Source organism: Zootoca vivipara, chromosome 4 (assembly GCF_963506605.1).
Source record: "Zootoca vivipara chromosome 4, rZooViv1.1, whole genome shotgun sequence".
NCBI classification, from domain to species: domain Eukaryota; kingdom Metazoa; phylum Chordata; class Lepidosauria; order Squamata; family Lacertidae; genus Zootoca; species Zootoca vivipara.
Window position 1 is genome coordinate 31,344,295 of NC_083279.1, and position 22,917 is coordinate 31,367,211.

General features: G+C 46.1%; 2 protein-coding genes across 5 annotated transcripts in view; one reads left to right on the forward strand and one right to left on the reverse strand.

Annotated features, from left to right (window-relative positions):
• The first annotated feature begins 2,027 nt into the window (after positions 1 to 2,027).
• Positions 2,028 to 14,191, forward strand: CHST7 (carbohydrate sulfotransferase 7). The gene is made up of 2 exons (XM_035116698.2): positions 2,028 to 3,627; positions 13,822 to 14,191. The coding sequence occupies exons 1-2, from the start codon at positions 2,127 to 2,129 to the stop codon at positions 13,824 to 13,826; spliced, it is 1,506 nt and encodes a 501-aa protein (XP_034972589.2). The 5' UTR covers positions 2,028 to 2,126; the 3' UTR covers positions 13,827 to 14,191.
• A 6,517-nt stretch (positions 14,192 to 20,708) lies between these two features.
• Positions 20,709 to 22,917, reverse strand: part of SLC9A7 (solute carrier family 9 member A7) — a 54,966-nt gene continuing 52,757 nt past the window's right edge. For all 4 annotated transcript variants that reach the window (XM_060273463.1, XM_060273462.1, XM_060273465.1 and 1 more), the window contains one exon: positions 20,709 to 22,039. The gene's annotated coding sequence lies outside the window, so the exon portion shown is untranslated. The remainder of the gene's footprint in view (positions 22,040 to 22,917) is intronic.

Below are 22,917 nucleotides of genomic sequence, written 5' to 3' on the forward strand. Positions count from 1 at the left end.
CCCAAGGCATTTATTTAATGGATGTGTATGCCCATTATTCCAACTAATTGGCACTGGCACATGGCCAGAGCCCTAAGAAGTCCTGGTAAATAATTTATGCTGGGAATTGGGGCAATATGAGTGTACATTCTTTTTAGTTCTCCTGGACTTCTCAGCAGACTTAATACCACTCACTGGCCATGGTATTCTTCTGGATTGTCTAGAGCAATGTTTCCCAAATTTGGTTCACCAGTTGTTTTTGGACTACAGTTCCCATGATCCCTGACCACTGGTCCTGCTAGCTTGGGATGATGGGAGTTGTAGTCCCAAAACAGCTGGAGACCCAAGTTTGGGAAACATACGTCTAGGCTTTGGGCTGCTAAGATCTAGTGTTAGTTCTATCATAACTCCGACACCCACCAACTAAGAGGGCTTGGGGCAAAAGATACATGCTAACTAAGGAATTAAGAATTCTGAGCCTAGATAAATTTGTTCTGAGTCTCAGAACTGAACAGAGCTCACAATCATTCTGTATAAAAAGGGCACTCTTGCTTATCCTGAGCTGTCCTCGTTTCAGCAGCTTATTTTAGGTCAGGGAAGAGTCATTTGTTTGCTGCTATCAATTTCGAACCATAAATTCTTGCTGGTCTACTTCAAATCACCCTGCTAGCTACCTCCTGTCCACTCCTGGTTTAGGCTGGTGGCATTGGAGGTACTGTTTTATGGTGGTTCCTGTCCTTCCTACAGGTCAGATTTCTGTAGGTGCTGGAGAACTCCTGCTTGATGCCTTTCACGTCTTTCAGCATTTTCCTATTGTCAACTATGCTTCTCAACAGCCATGTGAAACTGTTGTGAGGGTTGCCCAGAGTCTCTCTCTCTCTCTCTCTCTCTCTCTCTCTCTCTCTCTCTCTCTCTCTCACACACACACACACACACACACACACACACTTCCATCTCAAACTAGGGACATTGGAGGTTTTGAACAGATTAGAGCAAGTAATAGGATAAATGTGACCAAAGAAACTGAAACTTAATCCAGACAAGACAGAGGTACTCCTGGTCAGCAGAACACTGCAAGGGAAATATATCATTGGATCGGTGTGTTTTTGCTCTTTGGGATGTATATATGTGAGTGTAGATCACAAGAGTAACCTGCATTTTGGGGCATTCCTTGGCACTGTGTCATGGCAAATTCCTGCACTGCAAAACTTGCCACGGCACCGCTGTCCATACAAGGTAGGTCACCTTCAGAGAGTGTGAGGAGCCCAAAGTCACATCACCAATCGTTGCTTTGAAGCCGGGTCTCATCAGCACATACACACAAACACTGGCTCTTACCTGTTAATTCTTTTATGGTAATTTTATATTGTTTTTAAACAACAGAATCTGCATTGAGCATTCCTTATGGGGAGGAAGGGAGGTTGAATGAATGAGTGAATGAATGAATAAGCACATCATGGGAGGAGACTTTGGCGACCATCCTCTCCAGGCGGTACTCTAGGCACTTCCCTCCTTTTTCTGTTTTGTTTTGTTTTGAATGGGCATATGGAGCCATAAAGGGAAAACGTGCGTACAAAATGTCAAACTCGCTCCTGCTGCTTCCCACTGCAGAGGTACCGCGACAGCTGACAGTTATTTCGCAAAAAAAAAAATGTAGACAGGAGTCTCAATGTGAAATCGTGAGGACTAGTTAAAGGCTCCGCCATTGAGGCTTCGAGTCCTCAGGTAGTGTCAGCACTCACCCCGACCCTGCGCGCCTTTCTCTAGGATCAAGTTTGCTAGAAGCGCGCAGGCTTAGCAGCCTTCAAGTACTCGGGAGCGAAAGCGCACACGCGCTTAGGAGGAAGAGTGTTTGGGCACCGACCCGCTTCCACACCGACCCCATCAGTCTGGGCTCAGAGGGCGGCGGCAGCGGCATCGACTTGAAAGCAAGGCGGGCTGCCGCTTTCTCTTCACACTCGCCGGCGTGTGGGCGTGTTTCTGGTCCGCCACCTCCTTCGCTTTCCTCCGCCTCTCCAAGTTTGTGGCTGTTTTTCAAACAGGCAGCACCGCAGCAGCCTCCTCGCTCGAGTCCCGCCTCAGCAGCAAGAGGCGGCGGCGGAGGCAGCGCCCTGGGTAGTTCCCCTCAGGCGTGGCCGGAGAGCGCCATGAAGAGCCGGCGGCGCTGGAGGTGGCGCTGGGAGCACCGCGGCTTCGCGCTCGGCTTGGCGCTCTACACGCTGCTGCTCCTGCTGCTGGTGTCTTACATGCTGGACTACGGCGCCAGGAGGGGGCGCGCGGGAAAAGAGCAGCCGCCGCCCCACCGCTGCCCCGACCTCGAGGAGGCGCTCGGGGACTGGGCGTGGGAAGGGCAGCCGCCGCCGCCGCCACCGGGAGAAGCCGCCGCTCCGCCCGCGCCCAGGCATGGAGCGAAGAAGAACGAGTCTGAGGACTCCGACAAAGCCGGCCCCGGGAGCCGGGCGGGCGGGAAACGGCACATCTATTTGCATGCCACTTGGCGCACGGGCTCGTCGTTCCTGGGCGAGCTGTTCAACCAGCACCCGGACGTCTTCTACCTGTACGAGCCCATGTGGCACATGTGGCAGGCGCTGTACCCGGGCGACGCGCTGAGCCTGCAGGGCGCGCTGCGAGACATGGTGCGCTCGCTCTTCCGATGCGACTTCTCCGTACTGCGCCTTTACGCCGCACCGCCGGGGCCCCGAGACCCGCTGGCGCCCTTGTTGGCCGGCGGCGGCGGCGGCGTCAACCTCAGCACGGCCAGCATCTTCGGCTGGAGGACCAACAAGGTGATCTGCTCGGCGCCGCTGTGCCCCGCAGCGCCGAGGGCCCGCTCCGACGTGGGCCTGGTCGACGGTGCCGCTTGCGAGCGCAGCTGCCCTCCGCGGGCGCTGAGGGACTTGGAGGCCGAGTGCCGAAAGTACCCCGTGATGGTGATCAAGGACGTGAGGCTGCTGGAGCTGGGCGCGCTGCTGCCGCTGCTGCGCGACCCGGAGCTGGACCTGCGCGTGGTGCAGCTCTTCCGCGATCCGCGCGCCGTCCACAACTCGCGCCTCAAGGCCAAGCAGGCGCTGCTGCGGGAGAGCATCCAGGTGCTGCGGAGCCGCCACCGTGCCCCCGAGCCCCGGGGACTCCCCCGCCGGCACCCTCTGCTGCCCCCCTTCGCCGGCGCCGCGGCTCTGGCCGGGGTCCACGCTCGCCAGCAGCACCGCGCCGAGTTCTTCCTGGGCGGCGCCCTCGAGGTGATCTGCCAGGCCTGGCTGCGCGACCTGCTCTTCTCTCGCCGCGCGCCGGCCTGGCTGCGCGCGCGCTACACGCAGTTGCGCTACGAGGACCTGGTGCTGGAGCCGCGCGCCCAGCTGCGCCGACTGCTGCGCTTCGCCGACCTGCCGTCGCTGCCCGCGCTCGAGGACTTCGTGCTCAACATGACGCGCGGGGCCGCCTACTCCTCCGAGCGCCCGTTCCTCATCTCCGCGCGCGACGCGCGCGAAGCCATCCACGCCTGGCGGGAGCGCCTCAGCCGGGAGCAGGTGCGCGAGGTGGAGGCGGCCTGCTGGGAGCCCATGCGCCTGCTCGCCTACCCGCTCAGCGGCCAGGAGGACGGCGACCGGCAAGAGGCCTCCAGAAGGCGCTCGAGCCCTCCTCATCCAGGTAGCGTCCGACCCACCTCCGGTCCCTTTGGCCTCGTTGGGCATCTTTCTCCCTAAGGGGCGAAGAGAGTGAGGAGGGCAGAAGCCCAGTTTGCTACTTGAGTTTGTGGTTCTCTAGCAGGCAAGCATTAAGGCCACAGGAGAATTGCCAGGGGAAAAGGATAGCTGCCCCTGTTTGGGCATGGGGCATAGGTGCCAACTCCATGGGGCCTTGGGTGCCCAAGCAACCACAAAATACCCCATGAAGGTGCCAGGCACCCACAAATTTCAGTGCCAGGGGCCCAGGCCATGCATGCTGCATATCACCCATGGTCGCGGGGCCAAGCTGGCACTCCTGGCATGGGGAGAGGGGTGTGTAATCTAGTGGGGACCTATGTGGTCCAGATTTTCATTGCTGGTGCTGCAGTAAGGTCCACTGAGCCCACCCTTAAATGTCTAAAAGGATTGGCATTGGTAGACTCTTAAAATGGATGAAATGCACACTGGATCTCTGCCTTTTGTGAGCTGCCTTGTTCATTTTCCATTCGCACCAGAAGTTAAGTCCACTGAACGCAGTTCCACTTAGGCTGCAAGGAAATGATACTGGCAGTAAGGCAAGTCACGTGACCTGAGAGCTAATTGGACAGTGCTGTGCACCAGCCATTCACCACAGGTGGTCACACCAGGAGCAGCCAATGTGATGTTCTCTAGAGCTGTCTGACAAGGGATGTATGTACACCATTCATTGTATTTGCTGCTCTGTAACATACTGGCCTTATTTCTTTAAAGTATTTCCGTACCACTGTTCAATAAAACTGACCTGAGAGCACCATTGAAATGTCACAGCAACAAAAACACACAACAAAACAGTTGGAAGATTAAACATGGCCATCAGCAAAATCTAAAAATGTATAGAGTTTAAGAGCCTGAGAATGAAAAGGGTGGTGTATTTTTTTACCTGATGCTTGAAAGAAAGCAGTGCTGGTACCAGGCAAACCTCCCTGTTGAGGCAATTCCACAGATGTGTGCAAAATATCACCTCTCTCTTTGGTTTGCAGCTGTCAGCAAAGATAGAACAGAGAGGGAGAGGGAGCAGGAGAGAGAGAGATGAGCTAAAGGTATGGATAGGATGGTTCAATTACCTGGGTCACAAGCTTTTTAAGGTTTTAAAAGTCAGCCTTTGAAATGTGCTTGGAAGCAAACTAATGTAGCTCTATTGATGGTGGTGATACAAGATTCACATACGCTTGCCAGAATTATATTCTGCAGTAAAAGCCGACCCACATATAATTCATTTTACAGTAATCCAAGCAGAATTATATGCAAATCAGCATTCATTAGTGAGAGGGAAGCACTTTGCACCTGCACAAAGGGAGAGACTGCTCATTATTGTATATATGTGTCAGAACTAACCAGGCAATCCTAGCCATGCCTACTCAAAAGCAAGTTGAGCTTTCCCAGGTAAATGGAGTTGGGATTACATCCTTAACTCTCAGACATGCTTCCCCAATACTTATGCACGTTCACTTAAAAGTAAATACTCATCATTAGGATTGCAAACTGAGCACAATAAATGAGAAGAACGGGAGGAGCACAATATGCTCCTCAGTCTAATAGTTAAGGCAGAGGTTTGAAAAGAAAGATCAAAGGTTGTTTGAAGAGAAAAGGGCTTGTGTTCAAAAGCTCCATAACTGATTAGTGCAGTGTCTGAAACTAGTTCATGCTGTGCAGGGAAGCAAGTCCCATGGGTTTCAATGTGACTCATAAGTGTGCATGCATCATATTGCAGGCTGAATTCTCGGGGAGGGGAGAATGCAGATCACACTTTTAAGTTTTGAAAACAATACAGCAAAAAGCAAATTACCGCGTATCTGTTTCCAAAAAGGTTGAAAACCATACTACTAGATTGGTTGGTGCAACTGAGTAGGAGAGAAACAGTGTAAAGAAAAAGTCTATAAAAGGCAGATATACTGATCCTATTGAAATGAGCCGTAAAGCTCACACTGAACTGATTGTTCCTTTTGGAAACAAATTTATGCTGCTGGTGACATTTGTAATGTGAAACTGGTGTTTTCACCTGTGACACCTTTTCTACCCATTGGTGTAGGTGGTATAGCATTAAGACAGTATAAATCTGTGTAGGGTATGAAACAGTCAGAGATAAGGGACAGGGAAACTTTTGCTTATGTAGATGTTGGTTTCAGACCCTCAGTTAACATTTGGTTACAGTGAGGTTTGGAAGGAACTTGGCAGTTAATAAAACATCTGTCGGTTTTTATGTTTTTGTTTATTGTTTTAAAAAAACTTACTGGTATTTTCTTTGGAAAAGTAAAGATTGTATGAGTTTTGTTTGTTTCATAGAGTCTTACCTAGTAAGAATTTGTCAGAGAGAGCATATATTTTAATGTATATTTAAGTAAACTACTTAGAGATGTTGGTGATTGGGTGGTATATAAGCCCCGTTAAATAAATAAATTAAAGTAGGGAATGTTATATTGAATGAATTGTAAAGACTACTGAGAAACAGAGTATCAGTGAAGCTGGTGGCCATGATTCATTTCCTTCAGAATACAGTAGGGTTGTTTTCAGGGGATCCATGGACCCTCAAGGAGGAAGAGCTAACTTGCCCAGCTTCCTGACTGATGCACAGATTTGCATCCTATTGCTACAACAACATCCTCTCAGATTTTAAACGCTGCCTGGCATACAAACAAATCCAAATGCTTCCTAACAGTTTCAAATTAACCTTGGCAAGCTTGGTGAGAAAGCTTTTCCATTTGTGTAACTATTGCAGGCTAAAATTTGAATTGATGCAGTTTTTCTGGGGGTTTTTTGGTGGTTTTTTTTTTTGGACATTCTAATAAACTTACAGAGGGTATTTAAGGTTACAAACCCATTTATATAGCTGCTACTTTGATACAGAAATCAGACCATGAACCTCAAATAAGGGATTACCCTGGATCAAGAATCAGCCAATGCATTAAAATTGCTGGGAAGAAAGATAGCTGAGAAATCACTATTGCCGCCTTCGTAGAAGGAAGCTTTGGAACCTGTCTGTAGTTTTTGATGATTATGGTATAGTATGTTACGCTACGGGGGTGCGAGTGGCGCTGTGGTCTAAACCAATGAGCCTTGGGCTTGCCGATTGGAAGGTCGGCAGTTCGAATCCCCGCAATGGGGTTGAGTTCCTGTTGTTTGGTCCCTGCTCCTGCCAACCTAGCAGGTTGAAAGTACGTCAAAGTGCAAGCAGATAAATAGGAACTGCTCCGGCGGGAAGGTAAACAGTGTTTCCGTGCGCTGCTTTGGTTTGCCAGAAGTGGCTTAGTCATGACCTGGAAAAACTCTCTGCGGACAAACGCCGGCTCCCTCGGCCAGTAAAGTGAGATGAGCGCCGCAACCCCAGAGTCGTTCGCTACTGGACCTAATGGTCAGGGGTACCTTTATCTTATGTTACGCTACAGAGAACATCAGTAGATCCAGTTATGCCTTTTGGCAAGCCAATTATGCGCATGCTTATTTGGAAACCTGCAGTTACATGCGCACATAGAAGTGAGCCTGGTTGAACTCAGTGGGACTTGGTGATTAAACACGCACAGGGTCAGCTCACCCATCTCTTGATCTCTGTGGAGTTTGTCTCCGAGCTGGTGTACTGAGGCAGGGTTGCAGTTAGGGGCTGCAACTTTCACAGTGCAATCCTCCATCAACATCTACTTGGAAGGAAAACCTCATCAAATTGAGTGTCACCGATTCCCAGGAAGGTGTGTGTGTGTATAGGATTGCAGCCTTAGTCAATTTAGGCTAAAATCATAAACACAGCTGAAGAGCCTCTCATATAATGAACTATAAATCCTATAATTCATTGACAGCCATAGATAGATGATAGATAGATACAGTAGATAGATAGATAGATAGATAGATAGATAGATAGATAGATAGATAGATAGATAGACAGTCATCCTCGTCACAAATGCAAGTATTGTGGGTGAAGAATCTGTGTTGCCCCAGATGTTCTTGAGACGACAGCTCCCACAATAAAACCTGAACATTGCCCTTGCTGGCTGGATCTGATGGGGCTTTTAATGAATAAAGTCCAACAACATCTGGCATGCCAGGTACAGGAGTCTTAACAACAGCTGGAGGTTCCCCCCCCCGCCCTCACTTTGACAGATAGTAGAAGCATTAAGAAGGATAGAAACATCCCTATTATTTTTCACTTTGGTATGATTTGAGAAAAACAGGGCAGTATATTTCCATCTTATAAATCGTTATAAGTTATATTTGAAGCTGCTTCTGTTCTCCCTCATACAAAGCTCTTCTAGCGACTACCAGAGTGGGAGGACGATGGAGGAAGAGAATTCTGCCTTCAGGCAACATCTGCTTGAACACTTGCATATAGATGCTCGGTAGCATTCTGGCTTCCTTCCTCCTTCCTTTACTTTAATCTGATCCTGCTACAGAGTCACGCTTTCTGAAAACACTGGTGTGTAACTTAAGTTCCTCCAAAGAAGGCATCTGTGTTTGCCATGGTATGGCAGCAAGAAGACATTTATTTCAGGGGTCCCCAAACTAAGGCCCGGGGGCCGGATGCGGCCCAATCACCTTCTAAATCCGGCCCACGGAGGGTCCAGGAATTAGCATGTTTTTACATGAGTAGAATGTGTCCTTTTATTTAAAATGCATCTCTGGGTTATTTGTGGGGCATAGGAATTCGTTCATATTTTTTTTTCAAAATATAGTCCGCCCCCCCCCCCATAAGGTTTGAGCGACAGTTGACCGGCCCCCTGCTGAAAAAGTTTGCTGACCCCTGATTTATTTCATTGCAGTGGTGGCCAGACAAGTTGTTTATATCACCCGTAGCCTTCAAAAGTCTATGCTTGAAAGATGGGAATTGCCATTCATAGTGGCAAACTTCCCTTTCCTTTCTTGTGTAGCATAATTATATTTTGGACCTCAGTCTTTCAATGTGTTCCCTGCAACACAAGCATATAATATATCTAGAACGATTGGGTATTAGCGATAGCCACTTATAAAAGTTACCAGAAGGAAGATTTTTACAAAATAATAATGAGAAGCTGGTGTATAAAGTGGCAATTATGCAAAGCACATTAAGGAGCTTTTTTTGTGGGGGGGGGAGAAGCAATTACTGAAGAGGGATTATGGCAAGTAGCTGAAAGGGCCCTATTTACATGCTTGAAACAATAAATGCACTGTAAATCATTCAAGTGATAATTTTGGGGCTCTGAGAAAAGAGAAAGCTTTGCAGGGTTGTCACAATACAGCTATGTCCAAGCCAACCATGCTCCTGCCTTGGAATTTGCTAGGTTTCTTTTTTAATTAAAAAAACAAAACACCCATAAACATAGAATGTTTCACATGCAGTCTCTACATTGGCATTTAAAAATCCCCGAGAAACTCAAATTCTTCATTTGCTAACAACAAATGAATGGTCCCGGTTTTTCCACATAAGGGCATTTTGCCATTAAGATTTTTTTTGTTTATTTGCAGTATGCATTGTTTGGAGAGCAAACTCCTTTTGTTTTGTTTTTGGGAAGTGCCCAGAATGGTGGTGGTGTGGTGCCAAGAGACTATTGGGAAATGGCCTACTGTGATGTGAGGGGCTAAGAATACATTTGCAGCTAGAACTTCTAATGACCTCAGAGCTTAAGCAAAAGCAGTCCCTTTGCAAGAGTGGGAAGTGCAGAGTTTTAAGAACAGCTGCAGTAAAACCCCATAAAATCCCAGGGGCGTGACCCACAAAGCATGTATTTAAGGGTTGAGAGACAAAGGAGATTGCGCCATATAAATTGGGATTCAGGACACAAGCATCAACACCCCTGAGTCCTGAAACTATAGATCAGTGCCAAGAATCGGGCATATTTAGCTGCTTAGGCAGAAATTTGGCTCAACATGTTTCCATTGCCTCAAATGTCTTGAAATAATCACCAGGAAAAACTTTCTGAAAGCAAGAGAAATAAAATATTACTCCTCTTAAGACAGACCCATATAGAGAGATGGAGCAGCAGCAGCTGTCAGCAGACTGTGCTGCTTCCTACATTTTTGCTTCAGGTAATTGTTGTGATAACAATAATGATGAAAGATCTTAAACACAGGTGAGGCAGCTGTGTGAAAAGAATCTCAAAAGCATATTAGCACACCCACCTCTCATATGTCGATTTAGTGCTATCAATACTACTCTTGTGCAAATGGTAATGTCAGGATGAGAGTGATTGAATCAGAGAGGTAAAATCTGGAAACAGATCTGTTCCTGTTCAACTTCAGATGACTTTACTGCATCCTGGACAGGGCTCTCTCACATAACCACCTTAGATCCGTAGGGCTGTTCTGAAAACACCCTAACTGTTTGAATGTTTCCAGAGTTTTTGTTTCCAGGGTTGAGCTTAAGTAGCTGTTCAGTTTTGCTGGCCTTATTATTTATTAAACTCTGAGAAGTGGCTGGTGCATTTCATAACAGTAAACAAAACAGGATACTGTAATTTGGCACTGCATTTCTAAAAGGATAATGCTTGCCCCAGTCTGTATATGAAAGCAAAGTTATGTGCATGTCCTTCATGTAGATGTATATCTAAATCTGCATGCTCCCCCTAACGACGTCAGATATTGAACTGATTGGATGTACTTTTTGATGTGCCCAAGCATGCACTTATGCAGAGAAAGTGACCTACTGCTAGTCATTATTCTGAAAGAGTCATATACTCATAATTATAAAGAGGTGGGGGGAATAATGGTAATAGGTCTTTCCCATTAGTTGATTCCTTAATGTCCATTAATATTCTTCCCATAAAGTCCTAAAGTCACTGTAATGTAGTGCATAGCTGCCAAGTTTTCCCTTTTCTTGCGAGGAAGCCTATTCAGCATAAGGGGATTTCCCTTACAAAAAGGGAGAACTTGGCAGCTATGGTAGTGCCATGTTTTCATTCTCCACTCCTTAAACTAATGAGTATTCTTAACATTTTCAATACTGCTCATGCTTTTGACTTGGCGATGTAATGATATTTCCCATATATCACCACCTCAAGCCATTTGGCTAATGTCCATAGGCTACTTCACTTGATGATAGTTATCAATAACCTTTAAAAAAAATTATGTAGGCTCATGCTTAAACCTCCGCTAATGAAATAAATGAGACTTGAAAATGCTTTAAGTTTTTTAGTCTTTTATAGATAAACTCCTTTCCCCGCTGCTACATTGCAGAAGCTGTCAGTGCTGCCAAACTTAAGAATGATGACAGATTAGTCCAGCTAGGCTGTTTCCTCTTCAGGCATTAATGTGGGTCAGCCTGTGCCCCTTGACACTCATGCAAATCCTTTGCCTTTAAATGGTTTAACTAGGTGTAACTGAGCTGGATGGAGGAGGAGGAGGAAATCCCTTATCCAACACAAACATACACACAGAGGGGAAAATAATTAAACTCCTGGTGGCTTGCATCTAATAAGAGCAAAATCTTAACCACCTTGCACACAAATTTACTAATGTTAAACAGCATAAGTAAAGGGGAAAGAGCATTCCTAGAGCTTCCTTTTTACTTAGCAGCTCAGTGGAGAAAGACTTAAGAGAGCAGAGTTGGGTTGGGTGGTCAGACTAGGACCTGGGAGATCAGGGTTCAAATCTCCGCTCAGCCAGTCATGGCCTCTCAGGATTGTGTGGAAAGGAGGGGGTGGGTGGGAATAGCTTTGCCATCTTGAACTCTGAGGGGGGAAAGGTGGGGTATAAATAACAAAGAGTCTGCCTGCTCACAGAGCAACAGTCAGGAAGCATGGTAGGCTATCTCTGCTTTCAATTTTTAATTGTCCCACTTTAGAATTTGCTAGGCAGATGGTTCATTAGGGGCTCTGCATTGGCTTTGTGGAAAGGAAAGCTAATGGGAAGAAAGTGCTTTCCTTATTGCAAACCATTGGAGTGGATTAATGCCTGCCAGCCCCACAACACAAATTTTCAGCCACTTGATTATTGTGGAATTAGCTTAAGCACAGAGTGCAAAATGCCTTACAGCACAATCCTAACTATGCCTGCTCAGGAATTCCTATTGAATTCAATAGGGCTTGCTGGCAGGTAGGCGGAATTAGGATTGTAAAACTTAAAACTGCAACCCTACCACAGGTGACAAACACAAGGCCCACGGGCCAAATCCGGCCCGCCAGACCTTGTCATGTGGCCCGTGTAGCCAGGGCTGGTGCCTCCATTTAGGATGTGGAAGGCGATCCTCCTTTGAGGCCGCCGCTGCTCAGTGGGAAAAAAGGGGCGGTGCCCAGAGGCACCCGCAGCTTTTGATTGGCTGCAGGAGATTCTGCCACCGCCCGGTGTCACCTGAAAGGCCGTCTCTGGGCCTGGGCTGGGGAAGGAGGACGATGCGGGAGGCCATCCTCTTCTGAGGCCGCCGCTGCTCAGCGGGAAGGAAGGGGCGCCGCTGGGCGCCACCCCTTCCAGCACGGCTTCTGATTGGCTTCAGAAATCTCGTGCAGCCAATCAGAAGCTGCGGGCTCCTCTGGGCGCCACCCCTTCCTTTCCGCTGAATGGCCGAGAGCGGGAAGGAAGCGGCAGCAGCATGGAGACTGCATTCACCGCCCATGCAAGGTAAAAAAGGGAAGCCCCTTTTCTTTCTCCCCCCTTCCCCGAAGCTGCTGGTGTGTGTGTGTGTGTGAGGCCCCGTTTCTTTGGGTTCAAGGGGGTTCATTCACAAGGGGGGGGAGGATAAGGATGAGAAATGACGGCAACGGTGCGCCTCAGCCGGTTCTCAATCTTTATCTTGAACACACTCCACATCCACGCACACCCTCTCCAGTCTGGCAAAACTAATTGGAAGTGTTTACCAGCCTCCAATTTTCTCCTTTGGTTGTTAGCAGAGCCCTGACTTCAGTGTCCCCTTGCAGTTTTCTGTTGCTGGCCATAGAACACGCGGTGGCCTTTGGGATATTTTTTTTGGGGGGGTGTTGTGTCGCGGGTGGGGGTCGTGCTATCTACCCCAGCTTCCATCCTCCTGGCTGAGTTACAAAAGCATGGATGATGGTCTCAAAATCTTAGTACTGTACTGCAACTTGTATTGTTTAATGGTGGTTTTACGCAGATTTTTGTACTGGTGCCTGAACCCTTCTCTCCTGTACTGTAAGTACATAAAGAGTGGACACATAGTCCTACAGATACAACCGGCCCTTTGAGGGTGATCAAACTGCTGATGCGGCCCCCGATGAATTTGAGTTTGATGCCCCTGCTATACCCATTTACCTGAAAGTAAGCCCCACCCGACTTAAATGTAGGCTTGTGTGATTGTGCGGTAGGCTCTCAAATCACCAAACATATGATGAGCAAAATAAAATGAATAAATCAGATATACTTAAATGCATGGTGGTTTAAATTCATACAATTAGCTTCCGGATAAAGACACAGGGAGACACAGGGAGATTTTTTCTTCTTCTTGTATGGCCAGCTTCTGCCTTTTCTTGAGTGCAGAGCAAGGGGACGCCAAGGTGTGTGGGTGCTTGGCCCCATCCGCCACTGGTATGCAGCCCATGAACAATCCCACCGTCACAAAAGGGAATTGTGAGGGGTGGAGGCAAGGTTTTCCGCTCTTCTTCTGGAGACAATATATGACAAGCAATAGCATCTCATAAGTGGTTCTTAAAAGGCAAAGGACCCCTGACGGTTAAGTCCAGTTGTGAATGACTCTGGGGTTACAGCGCTCATCTTGCTTTACTGGCCGAGGGAGCCGGCGTTTGTCCGCATACAGTTTTTCCGGGCCATGTGGCCAGCATGACTAAGCCGCTTCTGGCAAACCAGAGCAGCGCACAGAAACACCGTTTATTTATCTACTTGCACTTTGATGTGCTTTCAAACTGCTAGGTTGGCAGGAGCTGGGACTGAGCAACGGGAGCTCACCCCGTCGCGGGGATTCGAACCACCGACCTTCTGATCAGCAAACCCTAGGCTCTGTGGTTTAGACCACAGCGCCACTATATAACTATATAAGGACTGAAAGTAGATTAGGTCTTTGCTAGTGTACAGCGTACACACATTGAAATTATTGGCCATGAGCGACTTATTAATTTCAACCCATTTAGGATGTAATACAGGTGAGGCTCAGAAGAATGTAAGGAACTGAGTAGCTATGTGCTTGGCACCTGTTTATTTAAAATTTATGCACTTTGTTGCTGAAGTTATCTTCTAACCCAACCATTTGGGTTGTTGTTTCTCAACTCCACAGGCTAACTCGCCAGCAGTTTCCCAGTGACAGAGGACATGGAAGAGCAGCTGTGTATTCCACGGACACTGGAAACTTCAGTGAAATGCAGCTTCTACTGTAGCTTCTGCCTAGCAGAATGAATACTGGCTAGCTTTAACGAAATGGACGTTATTGTGAGGAGGACCTCCATACGGAAGGTTACATGGTGCAATATGAATAACTGTAGCCCTCCATTTGTGGAGTGCCTCAACTTCTTTCTTCCATCTGCCTGTGTGTTGCTGATCGTAAGTGCTACTGTTTCCTCCGAGAGACCTTTTTTTTTTTTAACTGTCAGTACTTGGACTGGCATGTTTACCACGTGAAGTTAAAATACAAATGAGTGGTGTTTTGATTAGGGTCTCTAGTACTGTTTTTAGAATACTAAGTGTCCTGATCATTTCATAGAGGGAAAACTTTAGCTCAGTGGGTTGGATCAAGGTTTATTCATGATTAGAGCAAACCTCTGAAATTGTTGTAACAAGTTAGTCTTGAGTGACTAACTTAGACCTTTCATTAGATCTACTTCAAGCATGATGAGTAAGCCTAAATCCAATCAAGTATATAGACCAGGGGTTCCCAGACTTACCGGGCTTCGGGCCGGTGCCCGCCGCGCCGACCGCGGGGCGGGCCGGAGGGCAGGGGAGTGCGCGCGCAGCGGGCCGGAGGGCGGGGGAGTGCGTGCCCGTGCGCATGCGCACACGGTCGGAAAAAAAATCGTCGAAAATAGCTTGTGCGCATGCGTATGGGCCTCCCCCGACCCGGAAGTGCACCGGAAATGTCCTCTTCTGGGTCGGGAGAGGCCCATACGCATGCACACAAAGGATTTCCGGCGATTTTTTTCCGATTTTGAAGATCGCTGCCGCGCGCTGTAAGAGCGGGCGGCGGCAGCAGGCGGCGGGGGTCGTCGCGGGCCGGATTGGGAGGCCAATTGGGCCGCATCCGGCCTGGGGGCCGTAGTCTGATATAGACCAACTTGAGTCTTCAGTTGTTGTTGGACTACAACTCCCATCATCCCTAGCTCGCAGGACCAGTGGTCAGGGATGATGGGAATTGTAGTCCAAAAACAGCTGGAGACCCAAGTTTGGGAAACCCTGTTCTAGACTGAGGCTGACACTCAAGAGTCCTGCCTAGAGAAAGTATATGGTAGACTATTGAAATAAGGTGGTAGCTTTCGACCTATTCAGATGTGGAGGCCAATGTAGCTACCACTCCTTTTTTTTTTTTACCCTCGTGCTCTTTTTATTTGACTGTCTCGTTTCGTTAAAAAGGTTTCAAATGGGGGCTGGTCACCCAGGAAGTGAAGATTGCCAATAATCTGAAGAAACTACACACACATGCATTGTTTCATACAGGCTATATATAAGATACAGGAACTTATTTATTTTGAGAAAAAAATGTTAGGCTGTGTTCGAACTGCCAAAACACACAATATTTCCAGACATGCTTATTTTTAACTTTTAAGAAACATTAGAGGAACTTTGGGTGGTAGGAACTGAAACATTGTGGTGATTGTTACTAGGCTGCGTGCCTATGAAAGAATGCTATTACTACAGTAATTGGAGATGAGAGACGTAGATTGTGTTTGAACTGACCCATAAGTGAACTTTAGAAATAGACTTTCAAGTTAGAGGACCAACATTCTAATCCAATATTGAGAAACCTTTTTGTTTGAAGCATATATTTAGTGCTTGATTTGTGAAAACACAGGTATGCTGCTCGGAATATTAAGTACAGCTTTCTTCAGAAGATTAGTTTGCAGCATACTAACTTTGCCTCTCTGCCTGTTCTGTTCTCGCCAAGGACCTTGGTTTGGGGTTGTAAGGTGCAAAAAGTAGTTTTTAATATGGAGGTGTAGAAGTGGGTATCTTTTCTCACTTTCCCCAGCTTCATTCTAGAAGTGTTTTGAGACAACTTGTGCAAAACAGATTTAAAGTCAGGACCAGGCCGCAGTAGATGTATGGCATCTGAGCCCCCCAACCTCATGACTAGCCTTTTCACTTTATGCACAACACTGTTTAAAAATAGTGGTAACTAGCAACCTTTTAACAGAGCAATATATACCTCTGTTATGGGAGATGAATAGAATTGTAGAGATGGAAGAGACCACAAAGGCCCTCTAGTTCAACCCCCCTGCAGTGCAGGAATCTTGCACAATGTGGAGGCACAGGACAAAATGAATTAGGATTTGGACTGGAAGGATAGCTTTAGCTGTGAGTCCTGCATATTTACAGCTGCATCTCTTCTTTATGGAAAGCACCACTTTGTTCAACAGAGTTTACTTCAAAGTAAGTGTGTTTACGATTGCAGCCTTAGACTTGTACTATGTGAGGGTGCAACAGATATTAAGCAAACCCGTATTTCAAACCCATACATGGGGAATCTTAATCTATTTGACAGATCGGGTCAAGTAGTGCTTGTTCTCCAACGGGGAGCACCTCATTTATAGCACATGCCACATATTACAACAACAGAGTTTAGTTCCGTCTTACATTATAATGAGTTTTGAATGTGCTTTCAGTGCACATTAGCTTCTGACTTGAAACGAATGCGGGATAGTTCATGGCTTGCATATGGGCCTCACCAGTAGGGCCTTGTCTGAATACGAGTAAAACAGATAAACATTCATTTAAGAACGTGGCATTTAATTCTCTCTGCTAGAGTTGGGAGGACAGTGAAGGAAGGAAGGAAATTGGGAGGCAATGAAGAACCTAAGGCTACACCACCATTTGGAGTTTCCCTTCCACTCAGCTGTAGCTGTGGCCGTGTGGTGTTGCATCAGCCTTAGGACCACGGGAAGCCAAGTTAAGGGGTCATGGCCAAGTTGGAAGAGCTTCTGCTTTGCATGCAGAAAGTCCCACATTCAGCCCAAGACAGACTGAAACCCTGGAGAGCACCTGCCACCCAGAGTAGATAATACTGAACAAGATGGGCCAGAGGGCAGACTCCATATAAGACAAAATCTCTGTTCATCAGTACAACTTGCTGGGGTAATCTACCTCACAGAGTTGTTGGGAGGGGTGGAAATTAGATAGGGAGAACCCTGAGCTGCCTGGCACTAAGGGAGGGAAACAGTGCAAATACTTTTGTGATTTTCTGCTAGCGTATGTAACATTGCATGCATTTCTTCACCCTCCCATGCTGTATCATTAGCCACTAGTGGGTGGGCAGTGGGACTAACACCACATGACATGTCGTATGCATTTATTTCCATTAATATACGGTAGAGGGTATCGGAAGGCGAACTTGACTCAAGGTTGTTATCTGGGGCAGTAGCTGCCCTTTGATTAGAACGTCCAGTTTGGCCCTCATAGGCAGTGCTGCTAAATAACCCAGTAGCAACACAATAGCTTTACAGCTTCTAAAAATGCAAACCAACCTCTCACTGCACAATCTCACTGATGAATAAATTGCATGGGAACTCTTCTTTCAAGTTCAAATATGAAAAAAGGGGTTTGTATATGTTTTTTTTTTTTTTTACACAGAGCACATTATGGGCAAGGCTTGGCTGGATGGGGGAAAATCGAGTTTGCGGGAAACCATTCAAATCTGAAAAGAGCAGGCCAAGTGTTGTTGTCCTCCCCCCCCCCAAAACCTGATAGATGATTAAAAAGGCACGTAGCAAAAGTCAAACTGCACTTTAACAGAGCAGCTTTTTGACTAAAGTTGTACCTTGGAAGCTCCTGCGGCCAATCAGAAGCCACAGAAGCCCCATCGGACGTTCGGGATCACTTCCGGGTTTGCGGCATTCGGGAGCCAAAACATCCAAGTTCCAGGGCGTTTGGGATCCAAGGTACGACTGTATTTACATGCAATGCAGTAAGTAAACTAGCTTTGGAACTGGCTTACTTGTTTTCCTCCCCACTGCAACCAATTAGAAAGACAATCATAAAAAATAAGCCAAAGAAAAACCAAAAAAGGAAAGAAAAACACTGACCACCACCACCTTCTGCCTTGCCAGAACAAGCATGATAGGATTTGATGTTCCTCTGCCTTTTCGTTCTCCCACCCTCAACCCCTTTGGATTGCTCTGCCCATATTTCTGTACGTACATTGCACAGTGTAGCTTAAAGGGTCCATTTTTGTGAATTCTTGAACCACTTGATCTCTGGATTATCTTAAAAGAGGAACTGAGCGTTTCAGACTTGCACTATCACATGCAGGGAAACTCAACCTGTATTAAGACCCTTGTCTTGTTTGAAAGCAATGTTATGTGGCACGAAATGTACACTGAAATAGAATAAGCACGAATAAAGGGCTTGTACAGGGCTCTCGCCATCAAATACGACACTTCTTGCCGCTAGCTTTGTAAGACATGACTGCTTTCTGTCTGTGGAGGCGTTTTGCTGCTATAAGTCATAAAAATGTTTACAAGAGATAATTGGTTCAATTCCTGGATTTCGGTGAACATGCATCTTAGCGCAAAGAACACAAGAGTGTATATGGGGGGGAGGAGCAAAACTCATAAAATCATACAGGTGGAAGGGACCCCCGAGGGTCATTTAGACCAACCCCCTGCAATGCAGGAATCTCAGCTAGAGTATCCACGACAGATGGCCATCCAACCTCTGCTTAAAAACCTCCAAGGAAGGAGAGTCCACCTCCCTGCAAGTGAGGCCGTTCCACTGTTGATCAGTTCTTACTGTCAGAAAGATTTTACTGATGTTTAGTCAGAATCTCCTTTCTTGTAACTTGAAGCCAGTTACCCTCCAGAGCAGAAGAAAACAAGCTGGTTCCCTCCTTCCACGTGACAGCCCTTGAGATATTTGAAGATGGCTATCATAATCTCATCTCAGTCTCCTCTTTTCCAGGCTAAACATAACACAGCTCCTTCAGTCTTTCCTCATAAGGCCTGGTTTCCAGACCCTTGATCATTTTGGTCGCCCTCCTCTGCACACGTTCCAGCTTGGCAACATCCTTCTTAAATTGTGGCTGCCAACTTTCTTGTAAGCAAACGGCAAGCCTAAAGTACATGAGATAGTGGGTTTTAAGGCTCGCTACAGCACATAGGCAACCTTGGAGTGGTTTTCCTTCAAGTCTGCTAGGTAGCCTTGTTCCTTCTGGTTGTAACTGCGTGTCGAGGTCACCGGACATCCCCCCAATAAATCACGCAGCAATTTAAGTTTAAGGTTTTTGGCATTATTTTGGCCACAACTTTATTTAAAATACAACCAAATGTGAGTGGTTGCTTAGGCATTGGTTCATCCACCTGTCCCCCGCTTGGGACAGATCTGACATCCCTAGCCGTCTAGGGAAGTCAGTAGGTAAACACCCCCTGAGAGAGGATGGAGCCGTGTGTCAGGCCCTTCACTCTCCCCGAATGTTCCCCGAGGCTCTTGCTCTTGCATGGCCCTAGCCCCTTGCGGGGGTACAGACGAGAGCTCGTTGAGCCCCAGGATTCCTTTAAGGGAATACCCCTATAAGCAGCAGCAATTTTGAGGGGTAGGCCCACCCTTTCCATACCCCTCCACCAACCAATTTTTTAACCAATGCCTAACCGCCAACCTTACAAGTTGTGACGATTTGCTACGCAGTAGGCAAAAAACAAATGGCACAGCCAATCAGCCAAATGGACAAAATTCCTACCAGGCCCCTGCCCCAAAGCAGGCGACCCCATGACAGGCATAGCAATGTCAAAGCAAAAGGCCCTTAAAGAGGGTGGGCGGGCGGGAGATCCGTTGCCCTGGCAAAAGTGAAACTAAAAGCTGCCCACAAATAATTTATACACTATCACTATCAATCATTAACTTGCAACATGACTCCCCCCCCCACAAGAAACTGTCCAACCCCCCTGTGGCCATTAGACTAATCTGCCCAGCAACTCCAGGGGATGTCCTGTCATCCCCTACCGCAATGCGTGCTCTCAATGAATAGAGAACCCAATTTGCGGAACCCACACCTCACACTGGGAATCTTTTCTGGCATGAGCCACATTTCTTTGAGGGCAACTTGCCAGGGACTGTAAAACAGTGCACAGAGCCAATGATTAGAAAAGGCATAGACAAGCGTTTTGGGTCAGCTTCAGAATAAAGGTTCAGTTTTTTTCATGATGGCTATCTCAGATTAGCATTCCCAATCCTATCCCTGTCTACTTAGAAGCAAGCTCCATTTGGTTTGAAGTTGTTATTTTCAAACAAGCTTAGAGAGGATTTTTCTAGTACTACAGACCAATATAGATGCCATTTTTGAAAGAAAATTGAAGTAATACTTTACTGGCTATGCACATGCATATATGACAGAAACCTAATCACATTAGTTAGGTCAACAAAATGAAAAGAAAACCCAATTTATTTTCTCCAGTCCAGTTTTGCAAAACCATCAATTCATTTTTATCAAACAGCTGAAGCTACAGGGCAAGAGAAAACATGCACTTAAAATCCACAGCTTCAGAAGCACAGTACATAAAATGAACTGGAGGGCCTGCAGGTTTCACACCTCCACTGTTAAAACAAAACAAAACAAAAGCTGCTTTTTCAAATGCAGGGTATTAACTCACCTTAAAACCAGCACATGTTTAGGTGGGCACTGCTTTCAATAACACCTGAGTTCTTTAGGATTGTGGCTAAAGTGTGCAGCAGTTGCTGCAGCTGTTCACAGCTGGTAAGAGGGCTGCTGCCACAAACACAGTAATTGCTGAAGACCCATCACCAAGTTCTCACACCCTTTTCTCCATGTGTGATGATGGCCAGACTATGCAACTATGCACCAAAAGCGGTATAGCAGCCTCAAATGTACTGAATGTACTGTACTCTAGATTTCCTGCACGAACAGGTAGTGGCATTGATAGAAACGGAACAGCTTTCTTTAAAAACACCATGACGATCAACCTCCTTATCTGGAAATGAGTGTACATAATCACAACAGAGAAGCAGAAGAGTTACGGACTTTTTATTACATAGACTGGGTTCAAATTTCATTTCTGCTTCACAAGCAGACTAAAAGAAAACAGCAAGTAAAAAATTGCCCTCATGGTAAGAAGAACGAACATTTTTTTTTAATTTTCCTAAACATTTTTCTTATGTTTCAATTACAGGGTAGTCAGTTAAAAAAATAAACAGCCTACCCATTAAGAGTCAAAACATTACACTACTGTTTTTCAAAATCTGTTTTTATCAGCCAAGTTTCTTTTGAGGGATGCAGCAAAGAACCACCTAACTGTGTCATGGGTGCCACTCATTCACAATTAGGACTGCCTGCGTTCTATTTGCAAATGAGCATCTCTGTGCCTTAAGCAAAGTCTTCCCTTTTCAGATTACATCATGATTCCTTTTTTTTTAATTACAGAAAAGGCACTGCACTGTTTTTAATAGATCCGGGTAATAGTGCAATATGCCACTAACACACACACACGCGCACACACGGACGAATGGACTTCCTAACAGAGAAACACTTTTTGTTCTGATGCAAGCATCACATGAAGAGCTTTCACTTATGGCAGGCTCATTCATCCTCCTTGATTAAGAGAACCGTAGCTTAAATCCAGACACCGTATAGCAAGGATGGAGCATCTGTGAGCCTGCAACACCTATCGCCCCTGACCACTGGCCATAATGCTTGGGGTTGACGGGCCCTGGAGGACGGGAACCCAAAACAGATTCCATCAATACTTCTTAATGTATAAGCTGCATTGCATTCAACACTGTCTTCATAGTTAGAGGAATGTCACCACTGGTTGACTGATGCTTTCCTCCAAGTAAAGTCTAGGAGTTTGTAGAACAAAGAGGCAAATTTTAAAAATTAGGTGGCGAACAGATCGGACTTTTTGCTTGTGATACAGCCAGAGGACTCTTAACAGAAATTCTCAATAAGAGATTAAGAGAAATGCACAGGCTGCTTCTTTCCCCTTTTAGACACAGAATAATTTAATAGCAAACTTTACTTGCAAGGACGATTATAATACCCCCCCCCCTTTTTAAATATCCCTTGAAATGTCACGGAGCTTTGTTTTTCAACAAGTCTCAGGAAATAAAACTACATTTGTGGATGTGTTCACAACATAAAACGTATACCTTTGTACCTACATTTCTTCAAGTATAAGTCGAACATTGCACCCTCTCTCTGTGATGACCGACCTCAACATCTTCCCGCGCTTTCCAGGCTGAAAAGCTTTTAGTGGTTCTCAATTAGTTTAAACCACCAATACCATTAATACCTCTTCTCACAAGGAGTGGCTCAGTAGAACAAGGCTCTTAAAACGTGCTTCCTCCTGGGTTTCCTCCTGATTCCTTCCTCCGGGTTTTCGGTCATAATGATTAGATCGTCAGCGAACGCTTTAGTTTTAAAACAGTAGGCTCCTAATTTTATTCCTTTAATCGCTTTGTTTCCCCTAATTGCTATCAGTAAAGTCTCCAGGGTTGTGATGAATAACAGGGGGGACAAGGGGCAGCCCTGTCTTGTACCCCTCTCTATGCTAAATTCTTCGGTGAGTTCATTATTTATAATTAACCTTGCTCTTTGTTCACTATAAATTGCTTTGATTCCCCTCAAGAACCTTTGCCCCAGTTTTAGATTTTCACAGGTGTTTATCATAAAATCCCAAGACACACGGTCAAAGGCTTTCTCCGCGTCAACTAACAGCATTGCTGTCGCCATGCTTGGTTTGAAATCTAAATATTCCATTAAATCAATAATTACCCTGATGTTATCCTTAATTTGTCTCTCGGGAAGGAAACCCGCTTGATCTTTTCCAATTATCCTAATTAATACACTCTTTAGTCGATTTGCTAATATTCCGGTAAATATCTTGTAATCAATATTTAATAAAGATATTGGTCTAAAGTTCTTAATTAATTTCGCATTTGAATCTCCTTTGGGAATCAACGTTATTAATGCTTCTTGCCAGGACTTTGGTAATACGCCTTTCTCCAAAATTCCATTCATTATTTCCTTTAATCTCGGTGTTACCACTTCTTCTAATATCTTATAGTACTTGACGGAGATTCCGTCAGGGCCTGGCGATTTCCCTTCTTTCAATTTCTTAATCATATTTCTAATTTCCTCCTCCTGAATTTCAGCATTTAAAAGTTGGAATTCTTCCTCATTAATTTCTGGTAATTTATTTCGGGCCAAATAATTCTGTAT

Bases quoted from the DNA above. Each gene is read 5' to 3' on its own strand.
- CHST7 (XM_035116698.2), top strand. From the start codon at position 2,127: ATGAAGAGCCGGCGGCGCTGGAGGTGGCGCTGGGAGCACCGCGGCTTC.